Source organism: Malassezia pachydermatis, assembly GCF_001278385.1.
Source record: "Malassezia pachydermatis strain CBS 1879 chromosome Unknown scaffold1, whole genome shotgun sequence".
Taxonomy (NCBI): Eukaryota; Fungi; Basidiomycota; class Malasseziomycetes; order Malasseziales; family Malasseziaceae; genus Malassezia; species Malassezia pachydermatis.
This window is the reverse complement of record NW_017253138.1, coordinates 1,329,401-1,348,406: the sequence shown is the minus strand read 5'-3', so window position 1 is coordinate 1,348,406 and position 19,006 is coordinate 1,329,401. Positions and strand designations below refer to the sequence as shown.

Genomic DNA, 19,006 nt, shown 5'->3' with positions numbered 1-19,006 from the left:
AGCATTCGCATCGAGTCTGGCTAGGCAGCTAGCCGTTACACTAAGCCAGAGACAGGTGTTGAAAGCATCTATCCCCTATACGAAGTGTAGACAAAGTCCACTTACTTCTCCTTCGGCGCCAGGTTGATCTATTGGTTAGCGTACTCCGTGCAGATTCCACATACATGCTCGCTGCTCTGGCCGTTCTTCCACTCCTGGTAGCGCAGAGCCTGGAACGCACGACGGTCAGCGTCGACACGCTCCGCCTCCTTCAGGCTCGCACGCACAGCGCGAGTCACGACAGTGGTGTACTTGCTGTACCTGTATCATGTGTAAGCATGCCATGGATCACAATCGTACGTACGAAAAGAATTCCCTCCAAGTAGCAGTCATGGATACGGTGGACGTGGTGACGAACGGAAGCCCCGGCGATGCCCGTAAGATGTTGAAGTCACGTGATCGAATGAGGGGCTGGCGGGTACGCACGGCCGGCTGCCACATTCGCTTGCGTGGAGCGGCTCCGTGCATGATCCGTGCGGGGAAGGGGGGAGGCGAAGTACTATAGGTGACTAGAACAGAACACAAAGTAGGCACTACAGCGTTACGGGGACGCGAGCGTACGCCAGCGCCAGCCATCCTGCAATGAATGACAGGCCACCCAGCGGCGTCGCAGGGCCCAGCAGCTTGCGCAGGCCGTGACCGGCCGGAAGCAGGCAGAGACCGTAGATGGAACCGCTGAACAGCACAATGCCGGTGGCAAAAGCGTAGGCCGCAAACTTGTTAGCGCCACGGAGTGGGCGAACCGAGGTGATAAACAGGAGTACCGCCGTATGGATCAGCTGGTACTTGGTCGCCGTCGACCACGAGGTCGTCTCTACGCATGTTAGGGAGGGTAGTATGATACATACGGTGCGCGTTCAGTTTGTCCTTCAGAGCGTGCGCACCAAAAGCACTGACGTGTCAATATAGAAAGTGTGTACCTACCCTAGAGCCACAGCGGAAGCGCCAGAAAGACCAGTAAAAGTACCGAGCCACGTCATGATACAGAGACAAGAGTTCGACAGCTAGATCGATGGTGCGCTCCCCCCCCTCTCTCAAGGCCAGCTGGGTTCGCATGGGGCCACGTGACCAAGCCCCTCAGCCGAGCGCGTCGACGTCCTCCATCGCTTTTGCTTGTCTGTCTGGGCCTTGTGGACGTACCAGCCGAGAGGCCGGGGATCTACTAGGACGTGTATATACATTCGCACACCTATTTGTATTCTCTCTTTGGTGTGTCGAAACATATCATGTCGAACGACGCGCCTTCCAGCTCAACACGAATGGATGGCATGACGTCGTCGCGAGAGCCATCACAACCGCCTCGCGAAGGATTGTTGCACAGCCTGGGCAGTGTTCTTTCTCGTACGCTGCCTTGGTGGTCCAAATCACAGACAGGTGAGTCTGTTACAGGGCATGATGCCTCCACGGCGCACGGGTCTATCATGGCTGCCTCGCCATCGCATTTGCCCTCGCGGCATGCACGTGCTTTGCCACGGCCTATGCTCTCGTCGACCCACGCGGAGACAAATGGACCGACACGCAAGGCCATGCACTCCATGCCGTCGTCACTGCGGCCTACCGCGCCCACATCCTCGCTCTTATCGTCTCGGAGCAAATGGGGCAGTTTAAATTTGGCGCCAGCGCCATCTTTGTCGCTGGCTTCTGAGATGCCTGCGACGCTGCAGAAGAGCACTTCAGCAGCTCAACCATCCGTGTTGGGCAAGCGTGATGAGCCGATGCATGAGTCCGACATGGAGATGGACAATGACTCGCACTACGTGCCATCGTCGCGGAAGCGTCGCATGGTATGGGACCCAGAGATGGGCTTTGTGGATGCTGAGGACTTGGCCGCTCGTCGCCCGCCGCCGCCGCCGCCACAAAACGAGGCTGAGCGCATTCTTCGTGCGCTGGAAACCATGCGTACGCCGTTAGGTGATGCACGCCGTGAGCGACTTATCAAGTCGCGCTCGCGTTCATCATGGCACTTGACGTCGATTCCTGTCCCGCTGCCTACGCCGGAGCGCGAAGGTGTCTTGTCTTCGTCACGTCTACGTGCACCGGCTTTCCGCAGCATTGCACCGCATTCCCGCGCTCTGCAACGGTCGCAACAGCTGCGTCAGTCGCAAGTGGGTCTGCAGCCCAGTATGCGCTCCAAGCTTCGGCAGACTATGATGACCAAAGATACCCTGCATGACCAAATGGAAGAGGCACGCATTGATCACGAGTTGGGCTTGGCTGACGATGATGAGGCAGAACCTGTGCGCCACTCGAAGCGTGGTGCAGCCAAGGCCAAATTGAGCCCTAAGGCATCGCGAACGAAGATGCCCAAGACGGAGGAGCACAATGCAAAGCCGACCACGCAGGCATCGTGTGTGGCAGAGGCCGCGGCGCCGGCGCCTCCTACCGCCCCAGCGAAGCGTGATAAGTTTGAAGTGCGGCCCAATGACAAGCCGTTGGAGAAGCGGTCTGTTCTGCGTCAGGGCGCTGCAAAGACGTCTCGTCGTCATGCTCCTACAGGTCGCATTACCGCTTTTGATGACGAGGACGACGAGGACGACGAGGAGCCGATGCCCAGTGGCGAGGAATTGGCCAAGATCAAGTTGCCGCAGACCATGTTCCCTTCTGATTTCCGATTCGATACGGCGCCTTCGGACGCTACGCCAGCGCCGAAGCCTATATCGACACCAGCACCAGAAACGAGTAAGAAAGACACGACTCTGTTGGATCGTCTTGCGCCATCGACTCATACGGTCACAACGACGCCGATGAAGGAGCCCGCCCCGGGTGCCGTCCGCTTCGATGCCAAACCGGCCACGGAGCCTGTGCAGCCCGCCCCGTCGTCGTTCTTTGCCACTGCACCGACCAAGACCACTTTGGATACGGAGAAAAAGTCGGGACCGATGCCCGACTTTTTCGGTGCAGCCAAGGCCATCGAGTCGAAGTCCACTGGGCTGGGCCTCGCTGGTGCGTTCAGTGCGGCGCCCAAGCCTACATCGGAGACCAAGCCTGCGTCGAGCTTCTCGTTCAGTCAGCCGACCACCGAGACGGCGAGCGACAAGAAACGTGACCGCGACGAGGACGAACCTGCAGCCAAGCGCCCTGCGTCGCAATTGAATGCGGCAGCTGCGCCATTCTCGTTTAGCAAGCCATCGTTGAACGCCGACGCATCGTCATCCACGCCATCGTTCTCTTTCGGCGCTCGCTCGTCGTCCGGCGACAAGTCAGACGATACGCCGGCGACGAAGAAACCAGCTTTTTCGTTTGGCGCTCCGCCCGCGGAGAAAGACAAGTCGACGACCAGCAGCGAGAAGGATGCACCAAAAGCAGCTCCCTTCTCGTTTGGAACAACGAGTAGTGGATCGTCCAAAGAGAGCGAGAAGCCTGCGCCGTCCTTTTCGTTCGGTCCGCCAGCCACTAGCGATACGTCAACGGCTGCGCCAACGAGCCAGCCACCTGCCTTTGCGTTGGGCAGCACGGCCGCCGGTGAGAAGAAAGAGACGCCGACGTTGAGTTTTGCGCCGCCTAAGGCGGACGAGGCGGCGAAAGACAAGCCATCGTTTTCGTTTGCATCGTCGTCAGAGAAGAAAGAGGACAAGCCCACTTTCTCGTTTGGCGCACCGCCCGCCAAAAAAAACGAGGATGCAAAGCCTGCGCTTTCGTTTGGCTCGGCGCTAGAGAAGAAGGACAAGCCTGCGTTCTCGTTTGGATCCGCTTCTGACAAGAAAGCGGAGAGTACGCCTGCGGAATCGACGCCGGCCTTGTCGTTTGGACAGCCCACGGCGAAGATCGACGACAAGCCGACGGGGGGCGCGACGACAGAAGCCAAAGCGATGCCCTCGTTCAGCTTCGGTGCCGCGGAGAAGAAGGACGAGAAGCCGTCGTTCGGTTTTGGCACAGCAGAGAAGAAAGACGACAAACCTGCGTTTAGCTTTGGTCAGCCTACCGACAAGAAGGACGACAAACCGGCGTTTAGTTTCGGGACGTCTACGGACAAGAAGGACGACAAACCTGCATTTGGTTTTGGCGCGCCAGCAGAAAAGAAGGACGACAAGCCGGCATTCAGCTTTGGTGCGGCGAGCGACAAGAAAGACGACAGGCCTGCTTTTGCGTTTGGCGCTGCGCCCTCTGCCGAGAAGGCCTCGTCGCCTGTCACGTTTGGCCCGCCTTCTTCGACGTCCACGTCAACGCCGACAGAGCCGGCGGCGGCCAAGCCCCCTACGTTTTCGTTTGGGCCACCGTCTACGCCTTCGGCGACCCCGGCGTTTGGCAGCACTTCGACGACGGCGCCCACGACAGGCTTTGGCTTTGGCAAGCCGGAGACCTCCACACCCAGTGCTCCGACATTCTCGTTCGGCGCTCCAGGAGCATCAACGGCACCTGCGCCTGCTGCCCCAGCGGCCACGACGTCGTTCTCGTTCGGCGCTCCATCGACGCCCGCGCCCAACTCGATTCCCGCACCGACCACGACGTTCTCGTTTGGCGCGCCAGCGCCGGCGCCGGCACCGGCACCTGCGCCCGCCCCTGCAGCGCCTGCATCGACAACGAGCTTCTCGTTTGGTGCTCCTGCAGCTGCACCCGCGCCTACGACGAGCTTCTCGTTCGGAAGTGCAGCGCCTACTGGTGTCTTTCAATTCGGCGCTGGGGCTCCTGCTACGTCGGCACCAAGCTCGCCAGCGCCTACGACCACCTTCTCGTTTGGCGCGCCTAGCGCCGGGGCTGCAGCGCCGGCTGCGGCGCCTGGGGCAGCCACGCCTTTCACGTTCGGTGCAGGCAACCACTCCCCGGCCCCCGGCTCGCCAGCACCTTTCACGTTTGGCACGCCGCCGCCGCAGACGTCAAATGATAGCAATCCCGGCGGCTTCTTTACTATGGGCACATCGCCCGCGCCCAGTGGCCGTCAGATCAAACCACTGCGACAGCCACGTCGTCGTAACTAATATATAGACATCACTGTGGTATCTATGATGACGTGCGACCGTCTGTTGTGTGCGTACGAGGGACAGGAGGAAGAGGGCGAGGTGGGTGCGTAGAGTACAAGTGGGACGAGCGACGAGAGCCTGTCTCTGACGAAGAGTGGCGCGACGAGATGGAAGCGTCACTGGCTTGCGAGGGTGTACGCCGAGCCCGCATCGGCGCAGATCGGCGTATGGGTAACTTGTCCTGCGATGCAAACACAGGCGTGCTAGCCACGTCAGGGCTCGCGGTGGGCAGCAGGCCAAGACGAGCAGCGGTATGTAGACTCGGCAAGGAGAACGAGGCGGAGTCGTCAATGTCATTGCGCAGTGATGGCATCGGCGAAATGCGTACGGTGTCAGGCGAGTAGCGCGTCGTGGAAGAAGACCGAGTCGAGGGCGCAAACTGATCGCGGTCATCAGGACTATCCACCACAACAGGCATCGGCAAGTCAGGCACTGTCGGCGCCGACGGCGGCCTGGGCGAGGTGGTCGAACGTATACGCTCCGGCGTGGTCCATGGATCCGTCGAAGGCTTGCGCCATGCCAATGCTTTTGCCGCCAGATTGGTACCGGCCTTGGAGACACTTGCAATGGTATCCGAGTCCTGAATGGCATGAGAGTATCGCTGCAAAATCTGCGATGCTGGCGAGCGTCCGGAGGAAACGCGACGTGTAGGCGTAGAATCTGCCGCCTCGTCCACGCGCGTCTGTGAAGCGTCCGATGATACATCCGAGGCAGGGCCAGATAGGGAGCGCTGCGAAGGAGACTGCAGACCACGCTGCACACTAGCGGCCAAACGTTCTTGCAAGCGGGAGGCACGACGTTGCGCTTCTGTGGGCACAGGCGGCAACGACGCGTGTCTCTGCTCACGAAGCTGCAACGCCATGGAAATGATCGGACGCGCAGAGTGGATAGGGTACGAACGCAAAAGAGCCATGCCTCGGGCATGCAAATCCATCGAGGTAGCGCGAGGATCCGTCTCTGCCTCGGCTAGAAGCAAATGCAAAAGCTCGTCGCGCACCACCATCAGCATAGCACAGCATAGATCAACTAGCATATCAATGTGCACGTTCGTCGACGAAGACATCGTTACACTGCTCTCCGCAAAAAGGACATCCCAGATCTCCAGTACCATGGGCTCAGGAAGGTATCCTGCAAACAGCGTGAGCACCCAGTCGTACGAGTACCATGGCCATTGAGGATCCAAGGAATGCTCGGCTAAGAATGTCCATAGTGTCGGATCCACATCGCGAAGTGTGGCACTGCATTGCTGCAGGGTAACACAAAGGCCACTAGAAAGCCACGACGGAGGCAAGGCGTACTCATCCTCCTTATCGCGCCAATCGGATACAGACGTCGTGTCCATCATGCCCAAGTCGTAGACCTCACGGAAGTCGCCCATAAGCAGCGAAAAGCACCAGAAGGCATCTGCTTCCGTGGCAAATGGGTGCCCCATCGCAAGCACCTCGGCTTCCCAGGCCTTGGTCCCATGTGTAGGCGCATCGCGTGTACTACACAACGTATGGAAAAGCATGCATGCCACTTGGACCATACGCGGTACAAACCCTACGCGGGGATTCAGAATCGCATACATGTACAGAATGCGAAGAAGAGAGTGCCAGTGCCGGTCCACGTACGCTGTCATAGATCGATCATCGGAGAGTGCATAGCCACAAGCCAGTCGGTCCAAACGCTGGAGGATTTGGTGCCGAAGACGTAGGCCGTCCGCCGCATACACCTCGTCGTCCTCCCGCCACGCCACAGACGTTGTCAAAAAATCAGACTGCTTGGATGCATCACAAAGCTCGTCATAAATGCGGCGCAGTAATGTATCGCGATCTGCTGTGACCTGCGTGCCTGGCACACAATCGAGCGAGAGATCTTCTAGGCATCGCTGTCATAAGCAACGCACGAGGTACGTACCTGATAATCGTTCCTCTTTGTGCACAGATAGTCGTACCAGGCAGCTTTGTCGGTAGGCAAGTAGCCTATAAATACTTTCCACGCCTGTGTACGAACCCAAGGTGGCAAGTGACGTAGTTCGCCTTGCACACATGCATCTCTCAAAAAAGCCTTAGACACAGCTTCATCGCCTACATAGGCAGGAAAGAGAATCCGCACAAGCTGCAAATGCAGATCACTCTCACTGCTTCTGCGCGTGTATGGGTGAGTCGCGCTGCTCATGAGCGCACAGGCACGAAACGCACGAACCACCACCACGGTAGTGAGAGCACGACCTGGACTGTCACGTGCCTGCCTGGCACACAGAAGCAAGCTGGGTCCACGAGCGAGGTGTTTATGAGCCTACCATGCTGAACCTGTCGCTTGGCAAGAAAACGGCCAAGGATATTTCTAAATCAGAAGACGAGGAGGGGGAGGACGAAGACGCTATCGATAAGACGAAAAATAGTAAGGAGCCAAAAAAGCCATATGCGTTGCAGCGTCCTCCCAATACAGCGTTGCGTCAACAGCGACTGAAGGCTTGGCACCCCATTCTCTCTCATTCTACCGTTCTCCCCCTGTTCTTCGGGCTGGGGATCTTCTTCGCTGTGCTTGGTGGTGTCATGTATTCGGCGTCACTGCATGTCAATGAAATGACAATTCAATACTCCAAATGCCAGACGGAGGCACCTCGGGATGGCTCATTCGCTGTACTGCCTCCTAAATACTACAGTTATCACTTCAAAGACCAGAACAAGATTCCCGAAGACCAGCGTCCTCAATGGACCGTAGCAGAGATTCCGCATTTGCCGGGCCATGAAAACAATCCAGCACGGTTCCGATGTACGCTGCACTTCACAGTCCCACAAGATTTAGAGCCGGGCGTGTTTTTGTACTACAAACTGACGAACTTTTACCAAAACCATCGCCGCTACATGAAAAGCATGGATTTCCCTCAGCTTCTGGGCAACGTGCGCACAGCGAAAGAATTGCAAGATAGCACTTGCAAGCCTCTAGGGCAAGACCCAGTGACCGGCAAGGCTGTGTACCCTTGTGGCCTTGTGGCCAACAGTGTGTTCAACGATACATTTCAGTCCCCTCAGCTGTTGGGGCCAGATCAGCAAGCCATATCGACGTACAATATGAGCGAAAAGAACATTGTCTGGCCCGATGAATGGAAGCATTATAAGCCGACACAGATGAATGCTAGTGATATCGTTCCCCCGCCCTTTTGGCAAGGTGCAGAGGGGTCGCAGTTTGGTTACCCGACTGGCAGGTATGAAGAGGGCAACATTTTCGACCCGACGAAAAGCGAGCATTTCCAGGTGTGGATGCGCACCGCTGCTTTCCCGACGTTCCGCAAGCTGTACATGCGTAACGACACGGCGGTCATGACAGCAGGTCGCTACGCTATTGAGATTGAAGATAACTATCCAGTGGAGATGTTCGGTGGGACCAAGTCCATTATTATCAGCACGGCCTCCTGGGTTGGTGGACGGAGCTTCTTCATTGGCGGCTCACATATTGGACTGGCAGCCCTTTGTTTCCTTATGGGAATCATTTTAACGATCAAGCAGATTGTCCGTCCTCGCCGTGTTGGTGACTCGAGCTACTTGAGCTGGAACAACCCTCGTGCGCAGCGATAATTAGTTACGACGAGGACGAAAAGACATTTCGTTAGTATTTCATTGTGTAGAAGCTATTATATTCGTACAGTACACTCCGTCGTTGTCCCATAGTTGCCTTGGTGTCAAGGCTCTTTGCCATGTCCCAGTCGCGAAAAAAATCGCTAGGCCTGGATGCCCAAGCGCTCGAAATGTCGAGCCAAGCGTCGCTGCTATACCACTCCACACGCACACGGCGTCGCAACTCCCCCGCCGCCGCTTTCGAGCAAGATGAGCGCGCGTGCAGCTAGCAGTTCAAACTCAGAGACAGCCTCAACCATCCATGTTCACCAGTTAACGCCGCCCCCTTCGTTTTCGTACGTCTGCCCTTACATATTCCGCTCTGCCGATCCGACAAAAAACCCAGACTCGCTGGCCTTCCTCGAAACACTGGGTCTGCGAAGTGTCGTTTTGTTGTCCATCGAATATCCTTCCAAACAACTAAAGCAATTTTGTGAAGGTAAGCATATTCAACTGCATCATTTTGGAATTGAGAGACGATGGCCTGCGCCGTTTGGCTCTGGTATAAGCAAATCATCAAGATCCAGCACACTATTTTTGTCGCCGCATGAAATGAACTCTTTGAGCGTGATTGAGTCCATTGTGAAGGATGCACTGGAATTGTTGCTTGACGTGAGAAACCATCCAGTGTTGGTAACAGATACGTACGCATAGAGTGTACTCATTGTAGGGCTGGCATCTTCGAAACAGGGCTTCTGCTGGGATGCCTGCGTAAAATTCAAGGCTGGAACTTGAATGCGATCCTAGTTGAAGTACGTGAACCTATATTGGCTGACAATAGTATCGAACGTTTGCTGGCGCGTTATCACGAAGTGCCAATGAACGCTTTATTGAAGTACGTGACATGGAAAACCACTAACAGCAGATGTTTGATACGGATTTGGTCACACTACCACCCACGGAGTTTGTACCTGACTGGCTTCTACCGCCTCAACAGTTCTTTGTGGATGATTCAGAAAGAAGCGATAGTGCAAGCTTAAGCGCTAGTACTTCAGAATGACGTATACCTATCTGAACTGGGACGTATGGACGTAATATGCAATGTCACGCAAGTAGGACTAATGTCATGGGCAAATAGGAATCCTTATGTCGCCTTCGTGAGCTCGTTAGCGAAATACTGCTGAGCCGCAGGAGGGCAGTACATTTCCGGCAGGGCAGACATGTTCGGGATGAATCGGTCACCATGGACAATGAAGAAGCGAGGCTGCCACGCCTGGCCTGTAGTCTGGCGTTGACGAGCAGCCTCACGCTGAGCCTCCTCAATCTCTGTCTTATACTGCGTCGCCTTCTCCATGTTCTTTTCCTTAATACCCTCTGTAACCTTAGCCCACAGCCTCTGCGATTCGTTCGGCTCTTGTTCGTTCAAGGGCACAGTATCCTTCCTGACAGCCTGGAGAGTCTTGGAGTTGAACAGAACTCGTGTAGAGCCTGTCTTCGAGTCTTTGTACTCCACAGACTCGTTCCACTTGCCTGAGAGTTCACCCACAGTCTGGCCACGGTGAACCACCTTAGCGCCGATAGCGTTATACGTGCCCGTGAAGTAGCCTTTCACCTTGAACTCAACTGTGCTGGAGATGTCATTCGCCACGTTGGTAACCTCGCTATGGTCACCCAACTCCAACACCATTTTACCGAAGAGAATACCTCGGGCGTACATATTGGGCATGCTAATAAGGTACTCACCATCCTCAGGGCGGTTAAGCATTACAATGTGACTGGTTCCACCCATGAGAGTAGCGGCAGAGTTACCCAGGAACTTGCTCTTAGGGCGAAGATCACCGTAGATCAAGACATTGTTTTGAGGCGACACGTAGTAATAAGCGCTAATAGGCGGGTGATGCGAGACTTGCTCGGCAATGTACACACCCACAGTGCCGTCAGGGTAGGTATAGCTGCAGCGGAAGAACTCGCCCAGAATGGGGTTGTACGGCTTTTTCACGCCCTTCGGCTTGATGTGCCAGCCGGACATGTAGTACGTCATGATAGCGATGAAGCGCTCTTCAGGGTTATCCAGCTTGTCCGCACCAAATATCAGATCGGGGTGGCTCAAAAAGTCCGTGACACGCTCCAGCATACTGCGCGGCTCGAGCACGAACGTAGGGAGAGTCACTTTGGAGAGATCCATACCAATCCGCAACTGGCTAATAAGACTCATCAGGATATTGCCCGACTCCTCATCAAGCTCTTCCATGTCGTCTGCATGTGCGCCCTCCGGAGGAGCGTCTTCCTTCGAGTGCTTGAAGCCGTGAGGCACCTTGTTCACGGCCGAACTAACTTGGCCGAGCAACCCCATGGTCGTTTGATGTGCAACAAGATTGTGTGAGCGCGATGGGGTTTGACTGACTATAGCCACAGTGTCAAAGCGGGCTGGATCCCCCTATGCATGCTGAGATAAGGAATGGGTGCCAAAGCCACCACGTGTACTTGAAGACCTCGTTGTAGATCGGACCCGCCCGAGAAACGCGTGCGCACGGTGAGAAAGGTCAGTGACGATGCAAGGGTCCATAGTACAATCCAATAGAGATGGCTATGGGATGGAGAATAGAATACTAGAATGGATTGATATCTAAGAGCATGGATAGATATACATCTAGCACTTAATCTTGGTCATCATTTCGACGACGCTTCACATCGGTGAAAGGTCGGTTTGGCTCCCCAGAACGTTTCGGGCGGCCTGGAGACATTTTATTTTCTCCATGTTGACGGTTCCATGCATTTGCCTCATAGGCCGAAGCGGCTGCGCCAGCTAGACCCATAAGTGCACTGGCAGCACCTTCGTCATAGTCTTCATCAATCTCACGACTCGATGACACTGGCATGGCGCTACGAGGCGGCGGTCCCTCTGCCTCCCTTTCTGACGAGTATCCCGTCATGGTGCGCACGTCAGAGCTTGTCGAGCGAAGGGAGGCAGTGCTGCGCAAGTTCGGAATGTCACGCTTACGACGCAGCATAGGATCTGACTCATGATCCTGTCGTTCCATGTCCCTGATCGGAGATGTAGGTCCACGGCGCGCCATGGAAGGGTGACTACTAGGCCCCGCATAGGGATGCGTATCACGATACGACTCATAACGACCACTTCGGCCCTCATAAGCGTAGCGAGAAGGAGGAGGGCCACGGCTGGGATAAGCACCCATACGGTCATCAGCATAGGACGAGGCAGATTGACGATCCCATTCGGAAGGGGCAGTGTAGGGCTTGGCCATAGAGGGAGTGTCTCGACTTTGCTCATTATGCGTTGAAGCATAAGAAGGGAGCGAAACCGGCCCTGCTGGGCCGTCATTGTACATGCGATGACTGGGAGAGTGTGCTCGTGCAACAGTTCGCTCATCCTCCATCACGGCGTCACGCGGGTGAACAGCTGGCGGTTCGCCAGACCACGACGGCTCTTCGCCTTCCACACCCGGAGCCGAGGGAGAACCTGCTGGATTCAGAACCGCCGAAGCATAAGCAGCAATGGGAACATCCTTCGGCGCAGGAATGTTGGGCACAGCCTTCCCCAGCGGCTCGGCTTTTTGAAGAAGCGGTAGCCGCTTTTGCACCAGCGAGTTTTCGGGATCAAGCTCAAGCGTGCGTCGATAGGCGTCAATCGCATCAGATATTTGGTTGTTGCAAGACTCGTACAAGGCGCCAAGATTAAACCAGATCTCAGGGATGTAAGGGTTTAGACGTATAGACCTGGAAAAGGCGCCAAGTGCATCATGGAACTGGCTGATTTGGAAATACAGAATACCAATCGAGCACCATAATGCAGGATTTTTGCCGTCCACGTACACGGCTTGTTGATACGCATCGTAGGCCTTGCTGTATTCTTGGGCATTCATATAGCAGCGGCCCATCAAGTACCAAGTTTGGGGATCATTGGAGTCAGATTCAAGACTGTGGCGCAAGAGCTCCATAGCCTTATCATGATCGTAAAAGCCAGAAGATGGCTGCATGTACAGCCCACCTAGCTGCTGTAGTACCTTGGCATGGTTGGTATTCTCTGATAAAACACGTTCGTAGGCCTCCTTGGCCAAATTGAATTCTTGCTGTTGTTCATATACATGCCCAATTTGGAACCAAATATCCATCTCAGTGAGGGGTTTGGGTGGGTTGTTAAGAATATGGCGGAAACAATCAAGACTGGACGAATATTGACCCAGTTGCTTGTAGATGATACCGAGACGGAAGTAAATTTCATTGGCCTTCTCATAGTCCGGGTTCATACGGACTACACTCGAAAACGTTTCTTCTGCGTGCTCAAGACTGCCATATCGATCATATAGGATACCGATACCGTACCAGAGCTTGGGCTCTTTCGGATTGGGCAAAAAGCATAGCGCTTGGTGATAGGCGGAATATGCCTTTTCCAGCTCATCCATCATGAGATAGCAGTGTCCCATAGCGCCCCAAACCTCGCCATTTTCTCGATCAATGTCAAGTACACGCTGAAAGTACTCAACTGCTAGGTCAAAGTGATCCATAGATCGATACACGCTGGCCATTGCACTCAAGGCAGGCACAGAGTAAGGGTTATGGAGCAAGGCAGAGTCGTAAGCTGCCAAGGCTCGCGTAGGATCGTTCATCGCTTCAGCGGCAGAACCGATAGAGAGCCATGTCTGCTCATTGCCTGCGCTGAGTTTGTTTAGCGACGCTACAACTCGGTCTACACCAGGAGGCGGCATAGCAGCTGATGTAGGATCAGAACCCAGCATCATGCGAGGAGAACGTTGCATAGCCTCGTTCGAGACAGAAGGAGGCGTTTGGCGGACATCCATATACATCACGGGGACGTTCCCCTGTGCAACAGGGACAGGAACAAGTTCCATGGCAGCAGGCAGACGACCACCTGCGGCACTCGATGGAGTGTGAGAAGAAGTATTTGGTGGGGATGTGTACAAAGGAGCGCGTGCTGGGGCTCCAAGGTCACGGGATACCATGCGTCTGGTTACGACGACAGTAGTTGCAATGGGCTGCTAACAAACAATGAAGATCGCTTGCCCTAACCCATCTAATCGGGCATCAACGGCTTTTCATTGGCACCACTGATTGGGGCCTTCCACGTGGGTCTGATGTGTCCAACCTATTTATTCCATAAACACTAAATCAGACGAGGAAGTGTGGGGATAGATTCATGCCTGTTGAAAGGAATACAGATACCTATCTTACCAGCCGCGGGACGCAAGCTTGCCACCCTTCATATTGTCGGAGATAGTAATACCGACCATAGCCTCACCTAGGTTCGTGGATACCTCAGCAAGCTTAGCAGGGTCGTTGTAGTGCGCCACAGCCTGCACAATGGCCTTGGCACGCTCCGCCTGGTTCTCCCCCTTGAAAATGCCAGAACCCACAAACACACCATCGCTACCCAGCTGCATCATTAAAGCAGCATCAGCAGGTGTAGCAACACCACCAGCAGCAAAGTTCACCACAGGCAGGCGCTTCAGACGGGCAGTTTCCTTCAGCAGGTGGAACGGCGCCTGAATCTCACGAGCGTACGAGTACAGCTCGTCATCGCTCATGTGGGCCACACGACGAATCTCAGCCTGAACAGTACGCTGGTGACGCACAGCCTCCACGACATTGCCGGTGCCAGCCTCACCTTTTGTGCGAATCATAGCAGCGCCTTCACTGATGCGGCGCAAAGCCTCGCCAAGGTTTCGGCAGCCACACACAAAAGGCACCTTGAAGTTGTGCTTGTTAATATGGTGCTCTTCATCCGCAGGTGTCAGAACCTCACTCTCATCAATGTAGTCCACATTGATAGCTTGCAGGATCTGTGCCTCGACAAAGTGTCCAATACGGCACTTGGCCATCACAGGAATGGTCACAGCGTCGATGATTTCCTGAATCATGGCAGGATCCGACATACGAGCCACGCCACCGTCGGCACGAATGTCTGCAGGCACACGCTCCAGTGCCATAACAGCGCACGCACCAGCTTCTTCGGCGATACGCGCCTGTTCAGCGTTTACGACGTCCATAATGACACCTCCCTTCAACATCTGAGCAAGACCACTCTTCACGCCAAAAGTGCCCAGGTTGCTGGAGCTGCCCTCACCCTTCACGTTGCGCATAGCACTACGAGGACCCGAAGTAGGCTTCTCCGTAGAGTTTGAGCTGGTCACAATCTTGGGATTCTCAGTCGACATGGCTGCTCAGTTGAGAATAAGCAAATGACTCGCGGGGACTTCTTGGAACTTTGACACTCGCTGGCACGAGTCCGCATATCATACGTGAGGCTCGTGCTCGTGGAGGTCACGTGATTTAGAAAACAGCGACCGGGTATGGCCGGGTTGCAGCGCTGGGAATTAGAATTGCTCCCGTCGTAGTTGGACCTTTTGTCGAACTCCGATTTCCACACGTAGACCACCAGCCAGGGTTGTATATCCGTGTGTGAGTCGTCATGTCTGCCACTTTCTGCCGGAACATTGTGTCGCGCCGGGCCGTGAATGTGCCGTATGTATATCTATAAGTCAATAAGAACATGGACTGACCTTGTGTTACAGTACTACCGTGAAGAGCGTTGCCAACGGCACTCCTATTGTGCCGGGTCTCAACCTTCGCGCTGCTGCGCCTGCTGACCCGCACAGCCACGATGAGCATGCCCCTGCTGGCCCTCGTGCCGATATCGGTTTTGTGCCGTCGTGGACCTCGAAGGCTGTGACTCGCCGTCACTCGCTCTTCTCGCACTCGGCCATCAACGGTACGTCTACATGCATAGCTCAACTAACGCATGCAGCTAAGGTGTCTACGCACCAGGTTCGCGCCTTTTCGTCGTCGACTCGCGCTCTCGACGCCCCTGACTTCAGCGCTAACCGTGTGAAGAACCCGGATGTGCACCGTGCTTTTTCGTACTTCCTGATCGGCAGCTTTGGTGCTGTGTCGGCCGCTAGCGCGCGCTCGACTGTGACGAACTTCCTGTCGACCATGAGCGCTTCGAGCGATGTGCTTGCGCTGGCTAAGGTTGAGGTTGATATGGCCAACATCCCCGAGGGCAAGAATGCCATCATTAAGTGGCGTGGTAAGCCCGTTTTTGTTCGCCACCGCACTCAGTCTGAGATTGACGAGGCGAACGATGTGGACCTGAGCTCTCTCCGTGACCCGGAGGCGGATTCGGACCGCGCTAAGCGCCCAGAGTGGCTGGTCATGCTGGGTGTGTGCACCCACCTGGGTTGTGTGCCGATTGGTGAGGCTGGTGAGTACGGCGGCTGGTTCTGCCCCTGCCACGGTAGCCACTACGACATCAGTGGCCGTATCCGCAAGGGTCCGGCGCCGCTGAACCTCGAGGTGCCTGCGTACGACTTTAACGATGCCGAGAACAAGCTTATCATCGGTTAAATAGAGATCTGCTCTTATATCACAATGTTAGATGCAGCGTCTGGCTATATGTTTGTGTGTGCAAGGTCCATGTAGTTATGTGGCTTAGACGCTACAGAGAAAGGACCAACATCCCATGTCTTACAATTTGTTGAATCCACCCTTGCTCTTCTTCGCGCGCGGCTTTACATCGTCGTCGTCACTGCCACTACCGTCGCCTCCACGCTCGCGGCGCTTCTTTTGGTCTTCTCGTGCAGCCTTAGCTTCCAATTCATCCCAATCCTCGCCCTCATCTTCACTGTCATCGTATGCTTCAGAGCCGCTATCTTCGGATTCACCGAAATCAGACCCACTCTCCGAATATTCCGTCGACTCTTGATCGCCGTCGTCCAGGTCCGAATCGAATTCGGAACCAGACTCACTTTCCGAGTCTTCGGATACGTCGCTACCATCCGCTTGAAGGAAACCCCAGCCACCTTCCTGGAAGAAGGCGTACGGGTCTTCGTTGATAGTCTTCATAATGGCGCCCCAGTTCAAGTTCACAGCACCCTCTGTAACGCAGACATCGACCGAGTCCAGCCATTGCTTAACATCGTCCAAAGAGCTGCTGGGGACGCTGCTCACATGCAGCGGTGCACGGGAAAAGTCGCTGAACACGAAGACCATATCGAACGACGAAAGACCGTACTGTACGCGCTCCAAATGGACAATCTCGATCTCAGACAAAGTCACCACGAGGAACGGAGGATCAGTGAGATGCACCAAGCAGTCCGTTGTGGGCTGAAGCAGCACACTGGCACGCGATGGCACGCCATTGAAGCCAAGATCACGGTAGGGGATATCCACCTGAACACGGCCGTCCGAAGCATCAGCAATCCGTTGAGCAAAGTGCTTGAACTCCTTGTTCAACAAATGACGGCGACGACGCTCTTCTTGCTCAAGTTCGATTTCATCTTCGTCACCAGTGCGGTAGCGACGCTTACGGTTACCCGTTTCATCAAACTGGACATCCGAAGCCTCACGATAGAACTGGATGTCCCGCGTCTTGCGCTTGCCCACCATGACAGGTGCTTTCAGGTGGAAGTGGATCAGAACAATAAGCTCCTTGTCACATGGCTGATAAAAGAGATGTTTGACATTGCTGAAGGGAATATCGATTTTTTGATCTTGACGAAGAGGCGACACAAACCGTACACCATTTTGGTGAATCGTAAGGTTCCCTGGCACACGTTTTCCTTCCAATGCGGGGCGAGGGAATACCTCAGGAAGTGTGAGAGGACGCTGCTTGTTTAGAACGAGCTGATCTTGCTCAACCACGTCTGCCATTTCCTTCTGCTCTGCCTCCCGCTTAGAAGCCACACGACGCATCTCTGTAATTTCATTGTATAGTTCATCAAAGTGACGCGCATCTGTAGAGCGGTAGCTGATGTTTCGGATAAATGTCGCATCGGGATCATCAAACGGAACGTCCTCCTTCTTGCCTGAAAGTTGACCAGGCGTCACGAAATTGATGCGAAGATATGTGAATTCGCCTTCATCAGACTTGCTAATATTCTTCAGTGTCTTGATATGGAAAGGTACGGCAAATTGGTTAATAGGAAGGATAATAGATTGGGCACGGTGGTCCACCATAATCTAACGTTTGTCAGCCTTCGAAACCTTAACGTACACGTAAGTCCTCAACCTTGGTAGGCAGCTGATTTTCACGGCGGTAACTCTCAAACTTCTTGAACACCTGTACATTCGAGTGCTTTTTGCCATTGTCCTCGCCTGCAAACCGCTTCAGCCCCTCGTCTTGCTTCTGCTTTACAAGCTCCTTTTGGTGCTCTTTAATCTTGTTCGCCACGCTCTCATCTAAGGTGGCAGTGCGTGCGCGACTACGCAGCATCTTGCCGCCGGCCATTCGAGACTGTGGAATTAGGACTGCTTCAAACAACTATACGTACATCCGACTCGCGCTTTACCATGGCACCGATTGCGTCGCAGCTACGCGTCACACGCGTCGCGCCGCCGAAAGAGACCGACGCAGGCATGATCACGTGCAATGCCCACCGGTGCTATGCGAACCCCGCAATGACAGTGGAAACTTGTCAGGCCACTTGAAAGACATGCGATCAGCATTCAAAAAAGAACATACTTTCGGTGGGTAGTACACGTTCTAACAAAGAGAACAACGAAAGCAAGAGTCGGAGAGGATCCGCGAGAAATACTCGGATAGGATTCCTGTTATTTGCGAAAAGGCCGAAAAGACAGATATCCCTACGATCAGTAAGAAGAAATACCTTGTCCCAAATGTGCGTGTATTGACGTTATTTAACACAGCAGGACTTGACGGTGGGCCAATTTGTATATGTGATCCGGAAACGAATCAAGCTGGCGCCTGAAAAGGCGATCTTTATATTTGTCGGCGATATTTTACCTGCTACCGCGGCACTAATGAGCGATATCTATAATGAGTACAAAGATGAGGATGGCTTTCTATATGTGAGGTACGACATGCATTTATTCTAACATCGTAGCTACTCAGGAGAGAACACGTTGTATGTAATGGAAAGAAAGGCTTGAGCTGACTTACAGTGGCTAATTTCGACATAACTGTACTACCAAGTTCATAGGCTACATGCCCTTTTCATATATGGAAAGAAGTTCTGCAACGATGACAGTGAATGCCACGCGTCTAAGCACAGCGATAAAGCTGCGCCGTGGCCAGAAAACTCTCCCCCGCTAATCACAACGTTGCGTTGAGCCAAGTGGAGGCGTCACGCGGGAATTCGATTGTTGGCTCGATTTTTCTTTCGTGGCCGAACGGTTCTGCACAACATATAGTTTACCACGAGCAGCCGTTGTAGGCTAGCGGTCTGACTGTATCAGGCACAAGCTTGTGGGCCAAGCTCATCCTGTGTTTCATCTAAATTCCATCTACTTTGTGAGAATTTTGTGTGAATCTCTCGCTGCCTTCTTTTGAGAAGGCCGATAGCAGAAACGCATGACGCGTAACGGGACTGGTACGTTGCTTCCCAAGCATGGCAGATGCACTAATACAATAGCAACTGATTCTAGCTCTAAAGATGAGGCTTCATCAAGCCCGTCTTTAGAGTCCAACGT

The 19,006-nt window shown here is 54.4% G+C and overlaps 11 protein-coding genes across 11 annotated transcripts; 4 read left to right on the top strand and 7 right to left on the bottom strand.

Moving 5' to 3' along the window:
- Nucleotides 1-101: 101 nt before the first annotated feature.
- On the bottom strand, nt 102-372 carry Malapachy_3676 (hypothetical protein; the record flags this gene model as incomplete). Its single annotated transcript, XM_018138138.1, has 3 exons — nt 102-128; nt 165-300; nt 344-372. The coding sequence occupies 3 exons, from the start codon at nt 370-372 to the stop codon at nt 102-104; spliced, it is 192 nt and encodes a 63-aa protein (XP_017993553.1).
- Nucleotides 373-572: 200 nt separating this feature from the next.
- On the bottom strand, nt 573-1,019 carry Malapachy_3613 (hypothetical protein; the record flags this gene model as incomplete). Its single annotated transcript, XM_018138078.1, has 3 exons — nt 573-853; nt 888-931; nt 964-1,019. 3 exons carry the CDS (start codon nt 1,017-1,019, stop codon nt 573-575), a joined length of 381 nt encoding a protein of 126 aa, XP_017993973.1.
- A 246-nt stretch (nt 1,020-1,265) lies between these two features.
- Nucleotides 1,266-4,955, top strand: Malapachy_3680 (essential component of the nuclear pore which mediates nuclear import and export; the record flags this gene model as incomplete). The annotated part of the gene is made up of 1 exon (XM_018138142.1): nt 1,266-4,955. One exon carries the CDS (start codon nt 1,266-1,268, stop codon nt 4,953-4,955), a length of 3,690 nt encoding a protein of 1,229 aa, XP_017993602.1.
- Nucleotides 4,956-4,977: 22 nt separating this feature from the next.
- Malapachy_3660 (tbc1 domain family member 13) lies at nt 4,978-7,157 on the bottom strand (the record flags this gene model as incomplete). Its single annotated transcript, XM_018138122.1, has 2 exons — nt 4,978-6,867; nt 6,897-7,157. The coding sequence occupies 2 exons, from the start codon at nt 7,155-7,157 to the stop codon at nt 4,978-4,980; spliced, it is 2,151 nt and encodes a 716-aa protein (XP_017993491.1).
- A 125-nt stretch (nt 7,158-7,282) lies between these two features.
- Nucleotides 7,283-8,560, top strand: Malapachy_3646 (cell cycle control protein; the record flags this gene model as incomplete). The annotated part of the gene is made up of 1 exon (XM_018138110.1): nt 7,283-8,560. One exon carries the CDS (start codon nt 7,283-7,285, stop codon nt 8,558-8,560), a length of 1,278 nt encoding a protein of 425 aa, XP_017994161.1.
- A 1,123-nt stretch (nt 8,561-9,683) lies between these two features.
- Malapachy_3598 (hypothetical protein) lies at nt 9,684-10,892 on the bottom strand (the record flags this gene model as incomplete). Its single annotated transcript, XM_018138063.1, has 1 exon — nt 9,684-10,892. One exon carries the CDS (start codon nt 10,890-10,892, stop codon nt 9,684-9,686), a length of 1,209 nt encoding a protein of 402 aa, XP_017994023.1.
- Nucleotides 10,893-11,196: 304 nt separating this feature from the next.
- On the bottom strand, nt 11,197-13,410 carry Malapachy_3615 (general transcriptional repressor; the record flags this gene model as incomplete). The annotated part of the gene is made up of 1 exon (XM_018138080.1): nt 11,197-13,410. One exon carries the CDS (start codon nt 13,408-13,410, stop codon nt 11,197-11,199), a length of 2,214 nt encoding a protein of 737 aa, XP_017993969.1.
- Nucleotides 13,411-13,746: 336 nt separating this feature from the next.
- Nucleotides 13,747-14,733, bottom strand: Malapachy_3618 (vitamin b6 biosynthesis protein; the record flags this gene model as incomplete). Its single annotated transcript, XM_018138083.1, has 1 exon — nt 13,747-14,733. The coding sequence occupies one exon, from the start codon at nt 14,731-14,733 to the stop codon at nt 13,747-13,749; it is 987 nt and encodes a 328-aa protein (XP_017993516.1).
- A 254-nt stretch (nt 14,734-14,987) lies between these two features.
- Malapachy_3638 (ubiquinol-cytochrome c reductase iron-sulfur subunit) lies at nt 14,988-15,922 on the top strand (the record flags this gene model as incomplete). The annotated part of the gene is made up of 3 exons (XM_018138103.1): nt 14,988-15,040; nt 15,091-15,287; nt 15,324-15,922. The coding sequence occupies 3 exons, from the start codon at nt 14,988-14,990 to the stop codon at nt 15,920-15,922; spliced, it is 849 nt and encodes a 282-aa protein (XP_017994113.1).
- Nucleotides 15,923-16,042: 120 nt separating this feature from the next.
- Nucleotides 16,043-17,868, bottom strand: Malapachy_3593 (fact complex subunit spt16; the record flags this gene model as incomplete). The annotated part of the gene is made up of 3 exons (XM_018138059.1): nt 16,043-17,536; nt 17,571-17,810; nt 17,848-17,868. The coding sequence occupies 3 exons, from the start codon at nt 17,866-17,868 to the stop codon at nt 16,043-16,045; spliced, it is 1,755 nt and encodes a 584-aa protein (XP_017994029.1).
- A 141-nt stretch (nt 17,869-18,009) lies between these two features.
- Nucleotides 18,010-18,485, top strand: Malapachy_3642 (atg8-essential for autophagy; the record flags this gene model as incomplete). The annotated part of the gene is made up of 5 exons (XM_018138106.1): nt 18,010-18,043; nt 18,071-18,195; nt 18,227-18,390; nt 18,421-18,441; nt 18,479-18,485. The coding sequence occupies 5 exons, from the start codon at nt 18,010-18,012 to the stop codon at nt 18,483-18,485; spliced, it is 351 nt and encodes a 116-aa protein (XP_017994157.1).
- Between the last annotated feature and the right edge of the window lie 521 nt (nt 18,486-19,006).